This window comes from Hyalella azteca, unplaced genomic scaffold, assembly GCF_000764305.2.
Source record: "Hyalella azteca isolate HAZT.00-mixed unplaced genomic scaffold, Hazt_2.0.2 contig7133, whole genome shotgun sequence".
In the NCBI taxonomy this organism is placed as follows: Eukaryota; Metazoa; Arthropoda; class Malacostraca; order Amphipoda; family Hyalellidae; genus Hyalella; species Hyalella azteca.
This window is the reverse complement of record NW_025937263.1, coordinates 202,416-223,662: the sequence shown is the minus strand read 5'-3', so window position 1 is coordinate 223,662 and position 21,247 is coordinate 202,416. Positions and strand designations below refer to the sequence as shown.

Below are 21,247 nucleotides of genomic sequence, written 5' to 3'. Positions count from 1 at the left end.
GCGGTATGTTTTAATAACTCAATAGATATTCATAGAGTATTTTTTTAACTTTTATGTTACTAACAGATATTTGCAGAATTTTGACAATTCCAATGTTAATGATATTATTTGTACCTCTTTATATCCTGTACGTCAAGGCCTCATGACCATCGCGTGGCCTCTGACCATCGCTTGGCCCATGACCATCGCGTGGCCTCTGACCATCATATGGGATGTTCAAGTTTTTTCTATTGCGGAATACGTACAATGCCAATTAGTACTCTACATAGTCGATGGATGCAGCATCAGCGAACGGCAATCATTATTCACAGATCGTTACTACGTACAAGATCGACGGTCCACCTGGGTTTTCAGTGCAGCAAAATATCTAGGTGGCACAATCATATCCTCTGATTATATATATCGAATATTTTTATAGTCGAATTAGGGGAGTCGAAGGCCACAGAAATGGGCAGATTATCATTCTGGGTCACCATTTCCAATAGATGTCCTGCTGCCAAAATCAAAGCGACCCAGATTTTCCAGATGCCACAAAAATCAACGTCAAAGTACGGGTAATTGCCGCTCGTTTTATTCTAATTCTCAGCATATTATGGTTCCTGATTTATCACTCGATTTTCTTATATAGTATTTTGGCTCCTGATTTATCACTAAATGGTCTGACTTTGGTCACTATAACGTGCGCAAAACTACAATGAACTCTTATAGCGTACGAGCTGTGGACAAGTTACCTTCCATATGCGATCATGCTTTTCGTATTTAGAAGCACATGCTTCTTTATTGTTATAAACAAATAAAACCGGACTAATACTTCTCCTACATTGCTCTTTGTTTTTCAGTGCAACGTCCCCGAAACAAAATTACTCATTTACCAGAACCAACGTTATGAGTTCGAAAGGCGTCGGAACCATTATTTAACTCGGGTGCCGTCGGATCCCGAATCGCAACTCATCAAGGGGCCGCCGACGGGAGAGCAATATTAAACGATTTTTAGCGTCACTGGAGCTCTTTTGAATCTCGTTGCATTCCGGCACGTATAAAAACACTTCGTTGTGTGATTGACACTCCACAGCACACATCAGCCTCCGCTGTATAGCAGCGCGCCTCATTTGAATAGCAGCGACGCGTGGATGAGCTTTTCCAGTATGGATGCAAACACACAGAAGCTGGATGACTGCTCTGATTATTTATATGCCGTAGAACGTGAGTGAAATAAAAGCCGATGGTGGTGAACGCCTAAACCCCAGACTGTGGCTGAAAATTGTGGCATTGCAACTCAAGCAGCAACGAAATTTAGGGGACGCTTCAAGCTCAGTAGGGTTGGTTCAAGTCTGTTAAGAATGAATCTTGAGTAGGATTGTCGATATTGTCAGTCTCAATTGAATTATTTCTATCTACTTCGCTGCAAACTTCAAAATACTGTCTAACTATCAGATCTAAAACCGGTAACTTTTCAGGCATTTCACCAATGGTTTGTATCAATTATTTCAATCTGGCACTTCACGAAGGTTCGGCTATAATAATAGAATATCATCATCATAGCCAGAAAGCTTGTGCGGAATGCTTATGTTTTGCCGAATCCCTTTTTCGTTTTTCAAATTTTTAACGCCAGTCATTTGCCAAACTCATGTACTCTACAAACCATTTCACTTTTTTCTAGGTTTTCACCGCAGTGTTCACGCTGGAATGCATCATGAAGATCATGGCTCTAAGTCAGGAGTTCTTCATCAACCGCTGGAACGTCTTCGACTTGATCATCGTCCTGGCGTCGTTGTTGGATCTCGGTCTCGAAATCGGGTCCGGCCTCTCCGTGCTCCGCGGCATGAGACTCGTGAGTAAACTATAGCTTCTAGTCACCATGCATAAGGGGATACGTTACATGCGTGGGACAGCAACAAAGCCCATGTTTTTGCAGGCCCGATCATGTCTGGAATTCTGAATGCTTCTAGTTATAATGGGTTGTGCCAATGGCTGGATTACTTTTAAAGTAATTTCTGTTAGTCAATGAGGTATTTAATTTATTTTACCTCATCGCAAACATATTTTGTATTAATTTACCCTATCTTAATTCCTCAGTAAAGGGTAACAAGTGCTGAGAATAATTTCAATAGGTTCGAATCGTTCAATTGTTCACAGGCATCTTTATTACGTTTCACTTTCCTCCAACTTGTTCTCAATAACCATCAATATTGAATTGCAATCACACTTTTTCCCACTCGAGTCTGGAATTCTTTCCACCGTTTCCGCGAATCGCTACCGAATGGGATCGTCGCTTTGCGGATCGTCACCGAATCGCATTTTTTTCAGTTGCGAGTACTGAAGCTGGCGCAGTCATGGCGGACGATGCGCGTGCTTCTCTCCATCATCATCTCAACGCTCGGGGCGCTCGGCAACCTCACCTTTGTTCTGCTCATCATCATTTACATCTTCGCAGTGATCGGCATGCAAATTTTTGGCGACAACTACACCGAGGCGAACTTCTACCCTGATCCTGTGCCCAGGTATGGATAACACACCGAGGCGATCTTCTACCCTGATGCTGTATAGCAATACTTGAAATAGCAATACTTAAAAATAGTTACTACGCACTATTTCATGTTAATTTTTATACAATAATCGTGTGCGTATTTATCCCAATTAATTAGCGTCAAGTATTCATTATCATTCTTTTGATTAGAAGTTAACCCGTATCGTATTTGCAGGTGGAATTTCACGGACTTCTTCCACTCGTTCATGATGATCTTCAGAATATTGTGCGGGGAGTGGGTGGAACCTTTGTGGGACTGCATGCGGGCCGAAAAATCCGGTGTAAGTATCACTGGAACGTCTGTTTTAGCTGATTAAAGTTCGCCACTTTTCTATGCTGCATCATATTCGTGGTTATAAACTTGATTTCTTACAGCATTTGGTAAGGTTTTAAAAAATTGCGGTTTTGCCTTTCGAATGAGTTTGGCAACGAGGTCAAGCGTAAAATTTTGTATATATGAGAACATCGCCTTTTCTTCTTGGAACTTTTACAAGTGTGCATAATAACAACATACGCAAAATAAAATTTAACAATTATCATTCATCGCAAGGTTAATCATTATTCCTCCACTCCAACTTGAATTTTCATCGATAAGAGCTCCAAGGCTTATTCCAGTTTGTACCTTTATAACATTTTTGCGTACAAAAACGAATATAAAAACGCAAGAAAATGGTTGTACGTACAGAGTGGGTTCAAAAAATCACATGGGCCCGCAATTTGTTACGTGGGCACGCAGTACGTTACGTGGGCACGCAATGCGTTACGTGGGCACGCAATGCGTTACGTGGGCACGCAATGCGTTACGTGAGCACGCAGTACGTTACGTGAGCACGCAGTGCGTTACGTGAGCACGCAGTGCGTTACGTGGGCACGCAGTGCGTTACGTGAGCACGCAGTGTGTTATGTGGGCACGTAGCCTCGTCACGTGATGACCCTGCGTGTATCGAGTGCACTAAAAGCCCAGACGCGAATTTATTAACATCTTTAATATAATGTGTAGCTTTTGTTCGTCGGCCGTGAGGTGAGAGGCACTGTAGGCCTTTACTCTTGAATAATTTTAACATAAAATTTATTCCGGATTAAGATCAAACCTGTCAATTTCATCCGTCATCGTTTAATTTGTGAGCATTAAAATGATTTTATTTAAATCCCACCCGAGGCACGTAATAAAGGTGATAGTTCGGTATGTGGAGCAAAAAGAGTAATGCGGTAGAGAGAAAGAGAGTACAGTGCGATACTCAAGGTTCTGTTCTATCCATATTTAAGCGTCAATCTCCAGCCACTCGATACGCGACTCCAATACGTGCCACTCGATAGCGACGTGCTTCATTAAAGCCGTAATTTAAAGTTTGCAATTATTTCCGTGATAACAACACACCTTTTTTATGTCTTTTCCGATAGCGGCTCGTATTTATATTAACGATTTGAATATTTTTTATAATTTTGGCGGCAGCAAGAATCTAATTAAACTTCAATTTCTAGCCATGTTGCTCGCAGTGAAAATAGTTTTACTAGAATTCTAATTTATGTGCCCAAAAATGTAAAAAGCAATTTAGACATTGAAGGGTTTTTCGACCGAAATCACGCGGCAAATTTCATAAAAGTGTTTGCTATTTCATAGCTCACGGTTGTAAAGATTCACGTATTTTAAAATATAGTTAGCATCTCACTTAAATTTTCAGATGATCAGGTTCCTTACTGATAACTTATCGCATGTTTAATTCTGGGTACTGATGTGCAGGGATCAGAGACGTGTTTGGCTATCTTCTTACCAGCTCTTGTGATGGGCAACTTTATGGTGTTGAACCTCTTCTTGGCCTTGCTGCTCAACAGCTTCAACTCTGATGAACTCAAGTCCAGGAATGATGATATGGAGGAAGAGTCCAAAGTTGTTGAACTTCTCACAAAGATGCTAGTGAGCAATTGAAGAATTCTCGTACTTTATTTATTTAAGCCGCGGCTCTTGTGTGAAATTATTTTATCTATTGAATTGAAATGACCTCTAATAGGTGACATCGTAGAATAAGTCATGATGTTGTCTCTTTTACATTTCGCGCACCCAAAAATGGCTGTTGGGCTCGGTGTTCCTTGATCTAAGATTAAAGCAGTGAAATCCCTCTTGCTCAAACAATTAATAATAAGATTTTAAATGTAAACAAAATCCATAACTAACTCATGTCTAATTGTCATAAATACTTCTACTTCGGGATGTTTTTCTGATCAAACTCATCGTCGACATTCTTCTTTTCAAATTCCGAAATATCTTTTATTATTATATATTGAACGTCTGATATTCTCGTCCATCGCAAATTTTTTCTTATTAAACTAAATATATTCATGTCCTCCAGAACTTATTCTTGCCAAAACGTTACTTATTCTTGTCTTCCAGAACTTCTTCTTGCCTCAACGGTTCAAGCGCAAAATCAAGACCGAGGCTGAGCGCCGTGCAGAGATGCTTGCTCAAGACAAAGCTGACGAGGAACTGCAGGCGGCCAGACTCCGCGAGCTTTTCGGTGAATGCAAACAAGACACCACGGAACTCATCGTCGACATGGAACCTGAGACGATCGAGCCCGTGAAGCAAGTCAAGATCGAAGAGAAAGCCGCGTTGAAGGAGAAGTCAGAACCTAGAGAAAAGCAGCAGATGAGAACCTCAGCGGCCGATTCTAAAGCAGTGAGAGACTGCAAGGATCGCGGGGTGAAACAAGCGTTCAGTGAACCCGAACTCAGAATTGAAGACAAGGAAAACAAAGATGACTGTGCTGATCCCACGAGAAGAGGCTACCAAAGGATGCCTGGCTCCGGTAAGTTTTACCCGAGAAAGTTTTGGAGGATTGCGAACTTAGATATTTTTCATTACCAGATTTTGTGCTGTGGGTTAAATTGTTCTTGTAGCAATTATCTTTATGACTTTATTTATCTGTTCATATGCCTCCAGAGTCAAGATGTTAGTCTTAGAATTATGGCTGCGATGATGATTAATTTTGGAAAATCCTTATTCCATAGCTAATTCAGTAGGCAAAAATACTCTCTAGATAGTAAAGCTTTTACGTATTAGAAACTCCAAAACTTTATTGTTTAGCATGTACTATTTTTGGATAGATGCCGCAGGCGATGGGCGCTTCGGGAAGCAGGAGAGCATCGAACTGAGCGACTTCGCCAAAGATGGCACTCAGCAAAGACGCGGTCGGGTGCTGCCGGCCAAGCCTTCAGGAAACAGGCGTCCTGGTGGCAGTGGGCGCGATTACCACGAGTCTCGGGGAGACCATAGGGACATACTAAATAGAAGACAACATATGGAGAGCAGCGGGAATAGAGAGCCTTTTGACGTGCGCGATTCTTCAGGCTACAGACCAGGAGGCGCAAATCTAAAAGACTGGGACGTCGAAAAAGGCAGAAGAGACCCAAGAAATTTGGATGCCAGAGACCTAGCGGATCCTTCAGGTCTTCGTGAAACAAGAATCGGAACTGATACACGAGATTTCAGAGATGAGAGAGATCTCAGAGACGAGCGAGAGATAATTGGGTTCAATAACTGCGACTTCAGTGCTCGGACCAGTGACATACGAAAATTCGACCCTAGGAGCAGGTTGGATTACTTTGAAAGGAACCCATTAGACCCATACGATCTGAGAGGTCTGGATAGAAGGCCAGATCGCTATGGTCTCCTAACGAGAAAAAACGACTCATTGAGCGATTTACGAGACGACAGATATTACGACAGCCTTTATTATCGAAATGAGCTCGGTCGGTTCCCACTTCATCAGAGCATGCGGGAGAGCAGACGAGATATTCACGACCGAATGGACAGTCAGAAAAGAGCATACTTAACCCGATCAGATTACAGCAAAGGTGACACAACGTACCTCCGACGACCATATCCCAGCGGAGGAATTCCTCCGTACCAAGGAAACAGTGCCGGTGCTGACTACCATCATGCACGAGATGTGTCCTCCGCATACCATGACATGGTCAGAAGAACAGGCGCTGTTTTATTCGATTCTTCTTACCATCACAGCTTGCCCAGGAGAGACCCGTCAAGAGGGCCGTACTTGACGAGGTATCCTGACTACGATAGTAAGCGTTTTCCTTTCAGATCTTCTCACTCTCCACCCCCACCTTACAACCATTACACTGTAGACAGTCATATCCGATCAGGAGATAGAAGAAGAACAAGATATCCTGATGCAGATGGCCACTATGACTACAACGAGAGCGTTTCAGAGGTCAACATGTCGGAGAGCGTGCTTCCGAGACTAAAACTCAATAACAAAGTGAGTTAGCGAAAATATTAAAATCGAAACTGTATTATTTCTTAATTGCAAATAAATTATTTTCATCTATTTTGAGTGAAAATGCCCTTCTCAATTTTCTTCTTACACTCGCCAAGTTATTCGGGCTTGTTTTTTGCAGTCGAACTTCGACCAGCAGGGATCTTGCGACGACCTTCCTGAGATAACGCTGGATAAAGACGGCGATGACAAAGAAGAAAAAGAACAAGACGGCGAGGAACCCACTACCCCTCTCGGAAACGGCGGTCCTGAAATGAAATCGTTGCAGGTTTGAATACTTAGGCAAAGGTTTCTTTCTATAAGTTTTCTAATTACTTATTTCAGGTAAATGCTCACATAAAGGCATGTTCGCATCTCAGAACAAAGCTCGTAAGTTTTATGGGTAATGAGCGTGAAAATATTTGCGGCCGCCAGTCTCAAAGCAAATTATTGGTTTGACTTCCCAGTTATTGATAATAAATAGAATATTCCACTTATCCTAAAACTCATGTTCTGGGCCTATACTGTAAAAAAAATTAAGAGATCGCAAGTTAATCAGCCAATCATTAACGGCCTTTCGAGCAAAATCCACCAATCATAGACAAGAAACTAGAGCGTAAGTACTTACGTTCACTTAGCGAGTTTTGAAAGTATGGCCCCTGAATATTAATATTTGAAACCACCCAGCTTAACTCTGGTCCGTATTGTAGATGGCAGCGAAGAAGGCGAAGCAGGCGGAGAGCACGCAGAGCTGGGGCGCTGTCATCAGCTACGTGGACGAGATCACGACGGGCGTCAAGGACGACGAGGATCCGAGGTTCATGAAGGCCGAGAGGAAAGTCAAGCTGCCGCCAGACTGCTTCCCGAAGATCGTCTACAATAAGTAAAAGACTTGGAAATTCCGTTAGCCATAAGGTTCAATTACTGGGTTATAGCATGATGATGAAAACTGGATTTTATTAGTATTTTGTTAGTTTTGATCCACCGGTATAATTTCACTAAGAATAAGCCTCTAGAACTTTCATCTGATTTTTTTATTATTCACCCTATTTCAAATAATCTAAACATTGGAGCAATTATTTGCTCAATTTGTCTCCCTACTTAATCCAGATAAAAAATTCCTTTTTAATCTCGCCTGTGTATATTCTGCAGAATGAAATGCTGTCAGACGTTCACGACGACTCGCTTGTACAGTCACTGGTACAAAGTTCGCATGTTTTGCCTACGTATCACGGACAGTCCGTACTTCGAGTGGTTCATTCTAACTATGATCTTCGCCTCTTCCATTACCCTTTGCTTCGAAGACAGCCACTTGGACGGCAACCCAAACCTCAAGGTAATAAGCGATTACATATTAATTTTATCTAATACTTCAATTAGCTTTATGTAATCTGCTTCAATTGAAATCGAAGGTGAACCGTATAATAGTTGTACTTGTAATCCAATCGAAAAAATCTGGAATTAGTTGAAAAAAAAATTTAATGCTCTCGAATTAACATGCAGAATAAGACGATGTGTCCGTAACAATCGTCATGAATTCAATAGTTGCATGCCTGGCATGACCATTAAAGTCAATTCTTAACAATGCCCTCCTTTTTAAAAGCGTCTATGATTATAGCCTTCCATTAGTTCAGACGAGTTCATTTTCCTATTAGTTTATCTTAGATTAATATAAATTATTCGTATTAAATCCCTTAATGTTGGTAATAGCTCCTGCATTCAATGCATAGAAATCAACATTTCTGTCATGGAAATTTTGAATTTAATTCATTATAGGTATTGCTACTTGTGTATCGTGACCCTAAACTTATGTTTAGTTTAGTGATTCTTTAGGAAATAGTTTTTGTGTATTACAGGTAAGCATTTTTCAACGCTCAATGTGAGCGTAAGTTATTAATTTTCGTCATAAGCGACATCCTGAGGAAGAAAACATTCTTGCGCGCTTTTTCCAGCTTCATTCTTAATAATCATTTGAATATAACTCCTCTTCTTCAGCCCTTCAGCAATTTTGAAACTTCTTCCCGCTACACTAGCTATAGCCTATAGTTTACTTTTCAATCAAATATTTTCCGAATCTCTCTTTGATTTATACCTTTCATGTGGGACAACTTCTGCTATATTGGCTTTAAATATAATAAATCCAACCGCCCGCTACCAAAATCCTAGTTAAAATCGTTACTGTAAACTTGTAAAAACCGGCTACACTTTTTGAAATTTACCCTTGAAATAATGATGAATATTTTGAATATAACCCTTTGAATTAATGCCATTTAGTGAAATTTCAAATTTAGTCGCAAATGCAAGTTTTCCATTATGGTCTCTCATCAATTTTTAGAGAACGCCTTCCCTGTGAAAATGCGCGAACTTTCGCATTTTTAATCATTTAGAATTGGACATAATCAATCATAATTAATAATATTTCCTAATCACGATCATAAAGTTCTTCTGAAAATAGTTTATTCGATAGATTTTAAGTTGATATCTTGGTGAGGCTTATAAATCTCATCTCTAATATAAAACGCATCAAGTGAAACCACATCTTTGGTGGCGATAACACTTCGGACCGCAAAGGCATGCGAATTCCCAAATGTGAAATTTAAGCTATTTCTTACTAAATACATTATGGCATTATATCATTCGAACACTTCGATTCGATATATCATTTGGTTATTTGAACAATCTCAATCAAATTGGTGAATAATTCGATTATCAGACTTGATAATGTTGTAGAAATTTAGTTGTTTGTGCAAATCACTTCTTTTCCTATTCTTCCCGAGAGCTTTCTCAAGAACTGCATGTCTATTCTCTTTTACGGATTCCATTTAAAATATTCAGCTTACTCTCTGGACTACATTAAAAGTCCCGAGCTTCGCTTCCTAGATGCCGCCCTCATTGTGGCGAAAACTTCTTATAACAAACAAGCTTTGTCATTTACGTTCTGCGTAACCTGACTCAAAAAACGCTCAGTTGCCAGTCACTTCTGGGAAACGTTTATATTTCATGAAACACCAGGAACTTAATGAATGATTCATGGTAGTTGCCGCAGTTCTAATTGCTTGCCAAACACAAATTTGAGCTTCACTCAAATATCACCACCCAAAATTTTAGTGAGTGCATTTGGCTAAAAGGCCAGCAGTTAAATAATAGGGTTTAATGCGATTTTATTGCTTGCCATTTTCTTTTTTCGAAAAGGGAATCAGTTAAACAAAATTGAGAGTAAAAAGTGGGTATGGCAATTTTACAATGTTGGAAAAAAATTTTCAAGATGTTCCAAACACAATTTTTTATGTTGTATTTATGGAAAATAGGAAAAAACTTTTTCCTGCTTATGCATATTTTCCCGAAGTAGCTCGGAATCGCATTTCGTGAAATTTTTGGAGCTCATAAAATCACATTACATACAAAAAATTGTGCTATAAATTTTTGTTGAATATTTCAATCTAATTTATGGACGGCTTTTCCGACTGAAATCTCATTCAAGTCCGTAATTATTGCTCCTTTTGAAAAATTGCACATTTTCGACTGGAAAATGAAACTTTTTTCCAGTTCGCTGGTAAAAATTGCTCATTCTTGAAATGAAATAATTTTAGAATGTAATTTTTTGCGTCTACCCTGACTTCATTCTTAAGTATTTCTTAGATACTAGTGCAGGTAGCGGATACAACTTTTTGACAACTAGATTTAGAGCATTTAAGATTTTTAATCTTTAGTGGCGATTTTTCAATGGTTAATTCAGAAGTGTTCAACTTTAAGTGGGGCTCCATGATTGGTGCTGCTTTCGCTTACTAAAGTATTTCAATTTTTCTGCCTCTCACAGGACCGACGGGTATCTATCATGCTTCATATTCATTTATTTTTCTATATTAAAAATTTTTTTCGTTATCCACAAGCCTTTTATTTCTAATTTTTCGATGCGTTTTAAGTTTGGCTTATGTGACTGGAGTGAGCAAAATAATAATTTTAAAATCACAATCTGTATTACACTTTAACACTATCAGTTCTTTGAATCGATTTCTCTTCGAAGTGTACATCAAAAATCGCACTTGTGCCGCCTACCTATGGTCTATTCCCATACTTTATCTCGTCGATTACCATTTATCTGACACTTCAACTTCAAATCACACCCTCGTGTTGGACCTATACTGTACCCTTGTGTAATTTAACCCTTTTGCGCCCAATTTTCTTGCGAGTGCAAAATACCACACTGTAACCATACCACATTGCTAAAATTTCTACATTGAAAATTTGTGAAAGGCGACAGATATGTCCACCTGGTCAAAGCACAGCATGAGGCTAAAGGTTACATATTTGTTCAATATATGAAGGAGCTTCATATATGAATAAAAATCAATTTTTAGAGATTACCTAAGCACACAGCTAGATGCTAAAAGGTTTATGTCTTTAAAAAATGGAGGAATGCACTACCATTACTCCATTTATTGCTCCACCCATTGAATCTCAGTAACCGCCAACTCGATTTTCCTGCATTTCACGAGTATTTTCACCGTTTTTCTGTATCAACAGAGATGTGTTCTGAACGCTTTGCAATGGACCCTTTAATTATGCGTGTCTATTTGATTTCGTCGCCACTTCGAACTAACTGTAACCCATGATACAACCGGTTAAAATGAACCCGTAGCGCAAGTAATCGAATCTCCGAGAACTTAGAGCGTCTACATGTACATAGCCATCCAATAACCAATTAAGCCAGCCAACCCTATGCCGTATGCTAGTAGTGTGACCTAAACTATAAAATAAAGAGCTAAATATCAAAGATAGAGGCGTGTAACTACTTAAGTAATGTGAAGATACGAACTATGATAAGAATATGGAATATTGATGACAAAAAGCAAGAAGCGTGGACATTTGTACAGAAGATACGTACGGTATGTTGCACGGGGTTCGGTCAACTTTTCTAGCTCTAATTGGTAAAATTTTAGAGCGCTATTTTCCGTGCAATTAAGATAGTCAATCACGATTATATTTATGCTGTTGTCACACAGTTATTTGATTGCTGTACAAATTTTCTTTTATTGCGAGAAAATTACTAGAAACGAAAACTAAACTAGAACTACTCGTGTAGCAATTCAGTTTTCAAATCCTAGAAATTTTTTAATAGATATCCCGGAGAGTTTTGAACGCTACTGTAAAATTCCACCCTTAGCATCAAACTACCTTGCATTTCCCTACTCCATATTCCACTTAGTAATGAAAATCTTTGCAATGTTTCAAAACATTAATCACATTCGAGTAAAGGAAATAGGGAAGTTAGATTACATAACATCACATGAACACCATATCACCGACAATATTTGTTTGCATATGTCGGATTTTATTGGAAATATACTGATGCTTGCAATGGATGATAACTTCATTGAATATCTTTCATAAAATTATAATGATTTCGCTGTACAATCGTGCAGCATTTTTCTGATTGAGGCATCAATTTCATTGCATTTCCTCACTCCTCTGAAATACCTCAAGTTTAACTCTGCAAGTGACCTTGATTTAGGTTGTAAAATAACCCAGTTAAAATAGACCATAAACATTCTTCTTCGATGATTATGTTTGTTGTGGCTGGACTACAAATTAACACAGAAATAAACTTCAACATACGTTAAAGTTATTTTTTATTAATTTAAAATATAATAATGACACGAGTCCTTCCGACTGGATTAAAACTCAACTAGTCGCACCTAAATTGTATTTCCTGTCCAGGTTTTGAAAAGAACTAAAGGTCACTTGTTTAGTTATAAATTTGATGCAATTTCAGTAGAATCCCACCGTTGAGAAAGCATTGTATTGATTTTCATTGTATTGATTTAATACTGCATAACTGCACGTTATTTTGCTTGTGGTTTTATCGTTCCGGTTTGCACTTAATGGAGATGCTAACTTATTCAGTGTTGTATTTGTGTCTACCGTGTTCCGTGTCATGTATATTTTTCGGGTCTTTCACAAAAAATAGTTCTGTGTGTTGATTGACTGTTTACATTACACTACTTGTTTTACATGCAGTTAAATGACTAGAAAATTGTTTTTTCGATGATTAGTAAAATAGGATTAATTAATTTCTCTCGTGGAAAATTCCATGAAATAATGTGTTCATGAAAAACATTTATACTATTAGCTGTCGTGAGATTTCAAATTTGTACTATTGGCAGTCACGAGATTTTTAAATTGTAATATAATCATTAACGATGCTAAAAGTTTTGCTTCGGCCTGGGTTTCAAGATTTGCGATCTTCTGAGTGATGCTTTAAATACACCATGTATACTAATTATCTTCCTAACCTTAGGCATCAGGAAACTAAACTCATTTTTGTCAGCAATTTTCAATTTTCAAGAAAATATCGAAACGATTTAGAAAGCATGCAGAAGCTTCTGCATGAACATCATGTAAATACAAAATTCCATCGTGCGTTTAATACTTTCCAACACAAAGCAATGTTTAACTTTTCACTTTATTTTATTGATGTTGTTCAATGTTGCTTCCCGCGATCTTGCTTCCAGTGTTTATTGTCCTCTCTGTGCATCAATAATCATCAGCTTGTGCATCCACTGATTCATTACTTTATGTTTGATCAGTAACTCGTTTGTTTTTCTATCTTATTTTCTACGTGAACTGACAACTAACATCTCGTGAGTATCTGATTTAAATCGGTTTCATCGCTTCCAATCCTGTATAATGATTGGATCTTTATGAATTTTTGTTAAATCTGTATGAATTTGGAGAAATGCATTAATTAATTTAAAATGCGCGGATAGATTTATTTTGCGATATTGTTAAGGAATCAAGCTATAATTTGCCAATTTCAGGCATGCTAAGGCTCAAAAATGGACGGTCAAAGGAAAATTGTTATATTTTCGCGCGCCGAAAGTTCAGTTGATGAATTGCATTTATATTTACGTACTATTAATTTGGCCTCGGCGCTGTAATGACCAATAATACATAACATGTCGTTCCCTGTTGCAGGTCATCCTGAAGTGGCTCAACACGTCGTTTGCTATTCTCTTCACTATCGAGATGTGCCTAAAATGGATTGCGTTTGGCTTTGTTAGGTATTTTTCCTCAGTCTGGACGATTTTGGACTTCTTCATCGTGATGGTGTCCGTGACGAGTCTCTTTATTAAGCAAGATAATTTGATTGCCCTGCGGAGCCTGAGGACCTTACGCGCGCTGAGGCCCCTGAGGGCGATCTCCAGGTGGCAAGGCATGAAGGTACTCGACATTGCGTACGATGATTATGCTGCTTTATAATCGATACATACCTCATTTTATAATCGAATTTATCGTGGCAGATATGTGGAGTACTGCCCCATTAATGTGAACTGAATCTCAACATTTTGAAAATATTTTTGCTGGCAGCCGATGCTTTAATAATTAAGATACTTCAATTTGTGGTAGTGGTCTCTGACCAACATTAAAGCAAGTGGTGCCAATCCTCAAGTCATTGAGGTAATATTAGTGGGAGCCAGTAGAGTTAGACCAATTCATTATCCTTTTAATTTAATACTTTTTTACTGATTATTGCCCTGATTAGTGACGAATGTTGGCGTGCATTTTATGAAACTCGTAACTCCATCGTACGCCAGAACATAGTTCCTTCTGGCGGCCTGCTCAATTTTTTCTTTTATTTTTCTTCCATTATTTTTCTTATATTTTTTGCCGTTAATACATTTGTGTGGATAACGGTACTCATTTTCAATTAAATTAAGAACTTCATTCCGTCCTTCGCTTTGACATTTATAATTAATACTCGCTATGACATTTATAATTATAATTAATACTCCACATTCTCAAACACCGATTAAAAAAAAAATTAGCTTAAAGTTACAAGCTACTGGTATTATAAAAAGTGGATGAAATCATTTTACTGAAGGTTTTGTGATAGTCAATTTCTGTATCGGGATAATTGTGCACAATTTATTTATGATGAATGTGGTATACAGATTGTGGTGAACGCGCTCATGTACGCCATTCCGTCCATCTTCAACGTGCTGCTGGTGTGCCTGGTCTTCTGGCTCATCTTTTCCATCATGGGCGTCCAGATGTTCGGAGGCAGATTCTACAAATGCGTTAACCAAAACGGCGAACGTCTTCCTCTAGAAGTTAGTTTTGCATTTTATCTTCAGTTTCCTACAGTCATTCGGAAAATTTCATCTCTCAATGAAGAAAACTAAACAATTCTCTGTCAGAAAAATTTCAGTTTTTGCTTGTTTATTTCTAATTTCCAGTTCTCCTCTTCGATTTAGAAATTTTCTCTGTGTTTCTTTTGAAGTTTTTAAAATTTGTAGGAGTGAAGGAGTTGTAGGAGTGAGGTCACGACGGTTTTTCCGTAGGATAAACCACCAACTCCTCTTGATAAAAGAACGCTTTATCACTCAATTCTTACACCCCTTAAATTTTTTTGGTAACCGTTTCCGAGTTGAAATGCACTTTGTGCTCAGGTGGTGAACAACAAATCTGACTGCTTCAAGAACTCGAGTTACGAGTGGGTCAACAGCAACATCAACTTCGATCATGTGGGCTACGCTTACTTGGCTTTATTCCAAGTGGTAATACAATCTGCATGAACTTAATTAAATTTATCGCTAGAAAAATATATTTTGGAGGATGTAGCATCCATGACTTTGATTGATTCCGTATTGTATTATAATGTTTTTTTAGGTTCCGCAGAACTTTTTATCGATTGTTCTTCCTATAAATTATCAACTTTTCATGTAGCTCACTTTATACTTTAATTTCTTTCTCAAGAAATAACAACATTAAAGAATTCAAAGAACACTATAAATATCATCATGGCTATTAATATTCAAGTATTAATTCAAGATGAGAATTGGATTTTTCCACCGTAAACGATGAAGAAAAGTTTTAATTCGAAGAAAAAAATGCTACTTCTGTGATTTGCTCCCAGGCGACCTTCGAAGGCTGGATGGAAGTGATGGCGGACGCAGTTGACTGTCGTGGCATTGATTTACAACCAGCAAGAGAGGCCAACATCTACGCCTATATTTATTTCGTGATCTTCATCGTGTGTGGTTCGTTCTTCACTCTAAATCTTTTCATCGGTGTCATCATCGACAACTTTAACGCTCTCAAGAAAAAGGTGAGTTCGCTTAGAATATCACATTTCATTACCAACATGCGTACATCAATTAAGGGGCGCATTTATTAATGAAGTCAGCTGTCGGAGATGCAAAATATTTTATACATGCCTCTGTGTTCGGGTGATTTGACTTTATTCATAAACCAATTCGTTGAAATATTTCAAGAATCGGCAAAATAAATGCCCTCACTACATAATTGAAAAGTTGATTTCCTCGGATTCCGTTGAAATAGTGATAATATTATTCCTGTCAATACTACTTCTATTACTAATACTACTACTTCTACTAATACTAACACTTCAACTAATTCGTTTTGTACTGGTTCTTTGCATTTAAGTTTCTATGTTACTGTGTCTTCTTCGTTCGTATTTTTCGTTGACTAATTCCCTCGGTGGTTCAATGTCGTGATCCTATTTCCATTTCTGTGCTTATCTCGAGCTACTCGTAGACACGCTAATGGATAAGGGAAGGTTCGGTGAGGAACGATTTTGTTCAATTTTTTGCGACTGAACGTGCAGGCGCGCTATTATCGAAGAATGAATTATAAAAGTTACTTAGAGAACCATCAGAATTAGTATTAAGTCTGTCTCTCTATATAACCAAGTAGCCTGCATTACTGGTTCAAATCAGTAAGCAACTGACCTGCATAACGATCTTAAATCACTAACCATCTGGTCGGCATAACTGTTGTAAATCAGTTTCCACACACTTCAAGTAAATCGACTTAGCCGTGAAATATACGGGAATAACTTTATTCATATATTGACTTAGATCGATGCATTTATTTTGCATTACAACGCATCACTAGAATTAAAAATACTTCATTTGCAGTCTGAACAAGTCCTTGTAATTTTCAATTTCTTCTTCTCACTCGTATACACAAAGAAATTATTCTCCCTCGCTCTCAGATTTCCACATGCCACTAACCGAAGAGGTAAATGCAGAAGTTTAAAGATGCAAGAAAAAGCATCTACATAGATCAGGATGATATTTTGCGTAATATTCGTAGATGCAACGCAAAATAGATATTTATTCGGCCTGATTTGCCATTTTTCTTGAAAATAATTAAGCATTTAGTTTGTTATCAGACACTTTAATATGAATTCAATTATCTATGACAAGTTATGTTTGATTGACCAAATTTGAAATGAAATTTAGTGGCATCTGCCCAAATAACTATATCCTTATTCATTCTTAATTTTAGGCCTGTAGATAGTAGTTTCTTCATTTGTGAATTATGGATCACTCTTGAACCATGGTTATCGTGCCTCTACCATTATAGTTAAATTTATTACTTTTGAAAGTAGCTAGTTGCAAGATAGGCGCCAAATATTTGATAGCAGATTTGTGTCAATGTTTCAATTATTGATATTTTAAAGTGCAAATTGAGCACGACAGTGAATTCCTGTCCAAATCACTGACAAACTCGCATAATCACTTGCTTCTCTTGATCTTTGATTTAAATTGTTGATGAAATTGTGAGAATTTTGAAAATTTGAAGTTCGCGTGCTAAAGAGGATCACCACCATCAAGTAATTGACTAACTCATGCACTAATTCACTGATTAAAGCCCAAAGGAATTCTCTGTCTCTTCAAATGAGTGAAGTTGCTAGCATTGCAACACGCACAGCTGGACATTACATAGCTAGCTGGCCATCCTGTTTTACCCTATTGAACAGCTACCATGTTTACAAATTTGAAAAATTTTAAATTTTATTTTCAAAGTTCAATCTACTCGGTTTTTTACTGCAATTTTCTTGGTGTCAAGCATAAGAGAGCAATTGGCTCATACTCGTGCACTTGACACCTGCGTGTTGTGCTGTAGATATTAGATATCTATTTACTTTTAATATTGAACTTGAATGAAATGAAAATGTATTAAATATAAAAAAAATGTCGATGAAAAATCTTAAGTGCGAAGCCTGATGCTATTAGGGTCAAGATCATCCATTATAATTTTGTTCGAAGATAAAGGCTTAAAACCATGATTCAGCTCAGAGATATCTAGCCAACTATGTTGTCCACTGTCTGGTCTGCTCAGTGTAGCTTGTTTCCTAGCTGAATTTAGAAACTAGTAGTGTTCATGTTGTCTTTATGCCTAGATTTTAGCTCATTTTGAATAACGTTTGCATCAACATATGCTACTCCAAAGAAACGCCAGTTAGTCTTACTCGTGAATGAACTTTGATAGTTTCCGAAAACCTGAGTATATGTACCACTCTTCTTATTCGGTTACTTTTGAAGATGAAATAGAGTTTAATTTTTCCGTATTCATCTGTAATTGAATCTGAGGAATAAACTTTAGGTTCATTTTTCGCTGATTACCGAAAAATATTACCGTCTTTTGCGCCGCGTTCTCGAAAGGAAAAGCAATTGAATTACATTTTTCTCGCGCTTGGTCAGTTTGATAACCCATGCTGGGAGAATCTTCTTACGCTGATAAATCGAATCGTCGCGTCAGACGCAATTCATTCAGACCTGATGTTATTTCTTCTTTTTTTTTGAGCTCTTTACATCTTTCATTTCTTAGAAACTCTGCGTTCGTTCTTTTTTATTGCTCTCCACTAAAATTTTGTTTCGGCCATTTCCTCATACCCAACGCCATTTACTCCCACGACGGTAAAGATGGTACTGCATCGTCGCTAATATGAAATGCGCTTCCTTTGATATCGGTAATGCAAGCACGGTTTGCAGCTCATGCCACACGACATAGAAAAGTCCCATAGTCTCGTTTTCTTCTTCAACAGAGCATGCATAATCATGCAGGTTCTTTTCAGTTCCTTCATTTCTGATTTACAGTTAATACTAAATGTCCGCAAACCAAATACACTCGAGACGTTATACTTCCGAGCGAATGTACAGGCTAACATTTCTCATTCGAAATTCCATTAGTATTTTTAATTGTCCAGTTTTACATACTTTGAGTTTTATCTACTAAAAATTTGAAACTAAATCATATTTCAAACTTCCCTGTGTCAAAACTTTTCAAAACCTGAAATCTACTCACTCAACTTAATCGCCTTTCTCAATTTGGGCTCAGCCACAGCAGAATACTTACTTCTTCCTTACGTCTTCAAAAACGTTTTGAAATTAAATTTATTACATAAAATTCTTAAGCTTATGCGTCTTGAAAAGTGGAAAATATCTAGCCTTTATTTGTATATTATTTTTACATCAAACCATAATATAGATGAATACCATATCCGGATCACTATCCATGGAGTCTAACCTGCATGGCTACCGCTATTATTACCTCTTATATATTTAGGAAAACCGCTTCTGCCGCCTAGCAACTGACGATTGGCAATAGAAATTATAGTATGTCCCGAAGCAACAGCATGTATTTCGTATACTTAAAGAAATACAAACTAGATTCTCGTTCGCGCTGATTCAATTTATATTAAATTCGTTATCAATCGGTTACCAGGTGATGAACTAAATTTTTAGTTACAATAATCATTTCCATTCAAACCTAACCATGACAAAATGAAAGAGGAAAATTTTCGATAGAGAGAGAAGATAGTCTTCATTTTTAACAGATCTAAAAAATGTAGAATTTTTGCCAGAATCATTGTAATGTGATGTTGAATATTGTTAAGAGCGGCACCTGTGTGAATAGTGGATGTAAGTTTGGTATGCAATTCGCCTATCATCGATTCTTTGTAACTGATCGAAGCTTACTTTTATTGGCCGTTGATTCTACCACATCTTGAAAAAAATCGCCTTGATATGCATACGCTATGACGGTGTCTTGATTGACTTCTGCGCTGCTCCAAATGTTCCAATACACCGTTGCTTTTTCCGCAAATTGCTAACTTAAATGATGCATAATATGGAACAATTTATTTTTAATCGACATCAATGGGCTTACGCTCAGTCATGACAGTGCCTGATAGCCTTGTTCTAATTTTAACGTACCTATTGAATTTGGTGAAACTAAATATTGACCAAAAAATTTACGCTGTTTCTGTGTTTGTCTGTCAGTCTGTGTCGTTTTCCTTCTCCTCCGTCATTCCTCGTCCAAGGATTTTTTTACGTTCCGTTTAATCCTTCTTGCGTCTTTTCGTCTGCATTGCAAACGTTCCTTCACTTTTATCTAACTTTCACTCTTCTACATTCCTGCGGTTTTCTGCAACTTTGGCTTCGTCAGATGGTAAGTCTCTTCTTTCATTTAATCGTCCTAAATACTTTACCTCCGTCATAAATTATATAGACCAAACGCCCTCGTTCTTATAATACTACCAAAAGTCATAACGATTTAAACTTGTACTACATTTGGATTGAATCAAGAAGTATTCTTGTTGTACCCAGCCCCATCCTCGCCGAAACATCTAAGAACAAAATGATTTAGTTCCTTGTCGTGATTGACTTCGTCTAAAATCTAAATCATAAATAATTTCAATTAAATCTCAGTTAAATGTTGCCGTCGGCAAATCTTTCGCTTTACCACTCTCAGAGATAAGCCTAAAATGACGAGAGACTAAAAGCGTTAAAACTGCATGCTCAATAATTTCTCTATCTAATATTAAACGTTTACATGAAATACAAAATTGAATGAATCACTACAAGCGTAACGAAAATACGTTGGGCATTTATTGACAAATTTGATACGTTTTGATGAGTGTTCCATCTTCATCATTGGTCAGGTCGATTAAAATCAATTAAAACATACAAAAGTTTTTGAGGCTATCGAACTAAGCCTACTTACATTTCTCGTTCGAACTTTTAGTTCTTCACAGATTAAAGTAAAAATTTCACGTTCACTTACTAACAACAAACAGGAACCGTAATTTGATTAATATATTTCATTTTTATTCACAATAATGTTCACTGGGCTACTTTCCGTGCTGTAATAATGCGTGAAAATTTAATAAAACCGATTGACTGAACCAAATTTTATTATATGAAGAGGGAATCTCAAACAAATGAATGCACAATGCCGACCGATTGCGAAGCCAATACGCTTATACACCGCTTGAAGATATAAAAAAAAATCGCGTAAAAAAACCTCTGCTCTGCGTCTCAAGCCCACTTTTCTATTCATTCTCATCTGTTTGCGTTGGTCTCTTGGAATGTAGATTGATTTTATTTCGCACGTCTTACATTTTATTTTGCATGCGTATATGTGGTTGACGCAGCAACGCGTTGGCTTCCTACGCGTCTGAAGCCGATCTGCTTTCTTGTTGCGTGTGATTTTGGCTTTGGAATTTGCAATGCACTTATTGATTTAGTTGGACGTTTGGCATTTTTCACTCTCAGAATTCTGTGGAAGAAATCACTTGGGTGTTAAAATTTAATTTGAATTTAGACAGCCTTATTCTCAATAGCTCCAATTAAAT

The 21,247-nt window shown here is 37.6% G+C and overlaps 1 protein-coding gene across 1 annotated transcript in view; it reads left to right on the top strand.

The window, feature by feature from the left end:
* The window catches only part of LOC108679220 (sodium channel protein 60E), a 49,322-nt gene that overhangs the window by 2,859 nt on the left and 25,216 nt on the right, over positions 1-21,247 (top strand). The window contains exons 3-17 of the mRNA XM_047881137.1: positions 1,661-1,831; positions 2,308-2,501; positions 2,703-2,808; positions 4,269-4,442; positions 4,917-5,331; positions 5,630-6,801; positions 6,941-7,087; positions 7,509-7,681; positions 7,951-8,134; positions 10,616-10,624; positions 13,774-14,019; positions 14,751-14,909; positions 15,249-15,356; positions 15,716-15,907; positions 18,534-18,536. Of these exons, the coding sequence (XP_047737093.1) occupies positions 1,661-1,831; positions 2,308-2,501; positions 2,703-2,808; positions 4,269-4,442; positions 4,917-5,331; positions 5,630-6,801; positions 6,941-7,087; positions 7,509-7,681; positions 7,951-8,134; positions 10,616-10,624; positions 13,774-14,019; positions 14,751-14,909; positions 15,249-15,356; positions 15,716-15,907; positions 18,534-18,536 (3,453 nt within the window). The remainder of the gene's footprint in view (positions 1-1,660; positions 1,832-2,307; positions 2,502-2,702; positions 2,809-4,268; positions 4,443-4,916; positions 5,332-5,629; positions 6,802-6,940; positions 7,088-7,508; positions 7,682-7,950; positions 8,135-10,615; positions 10,625-13,773; positions 14,020-14,750; positions 14,910-15,248; positions 15,357-15,715; positions 15,908-18,533; positions 18,537-21,247) is intronic.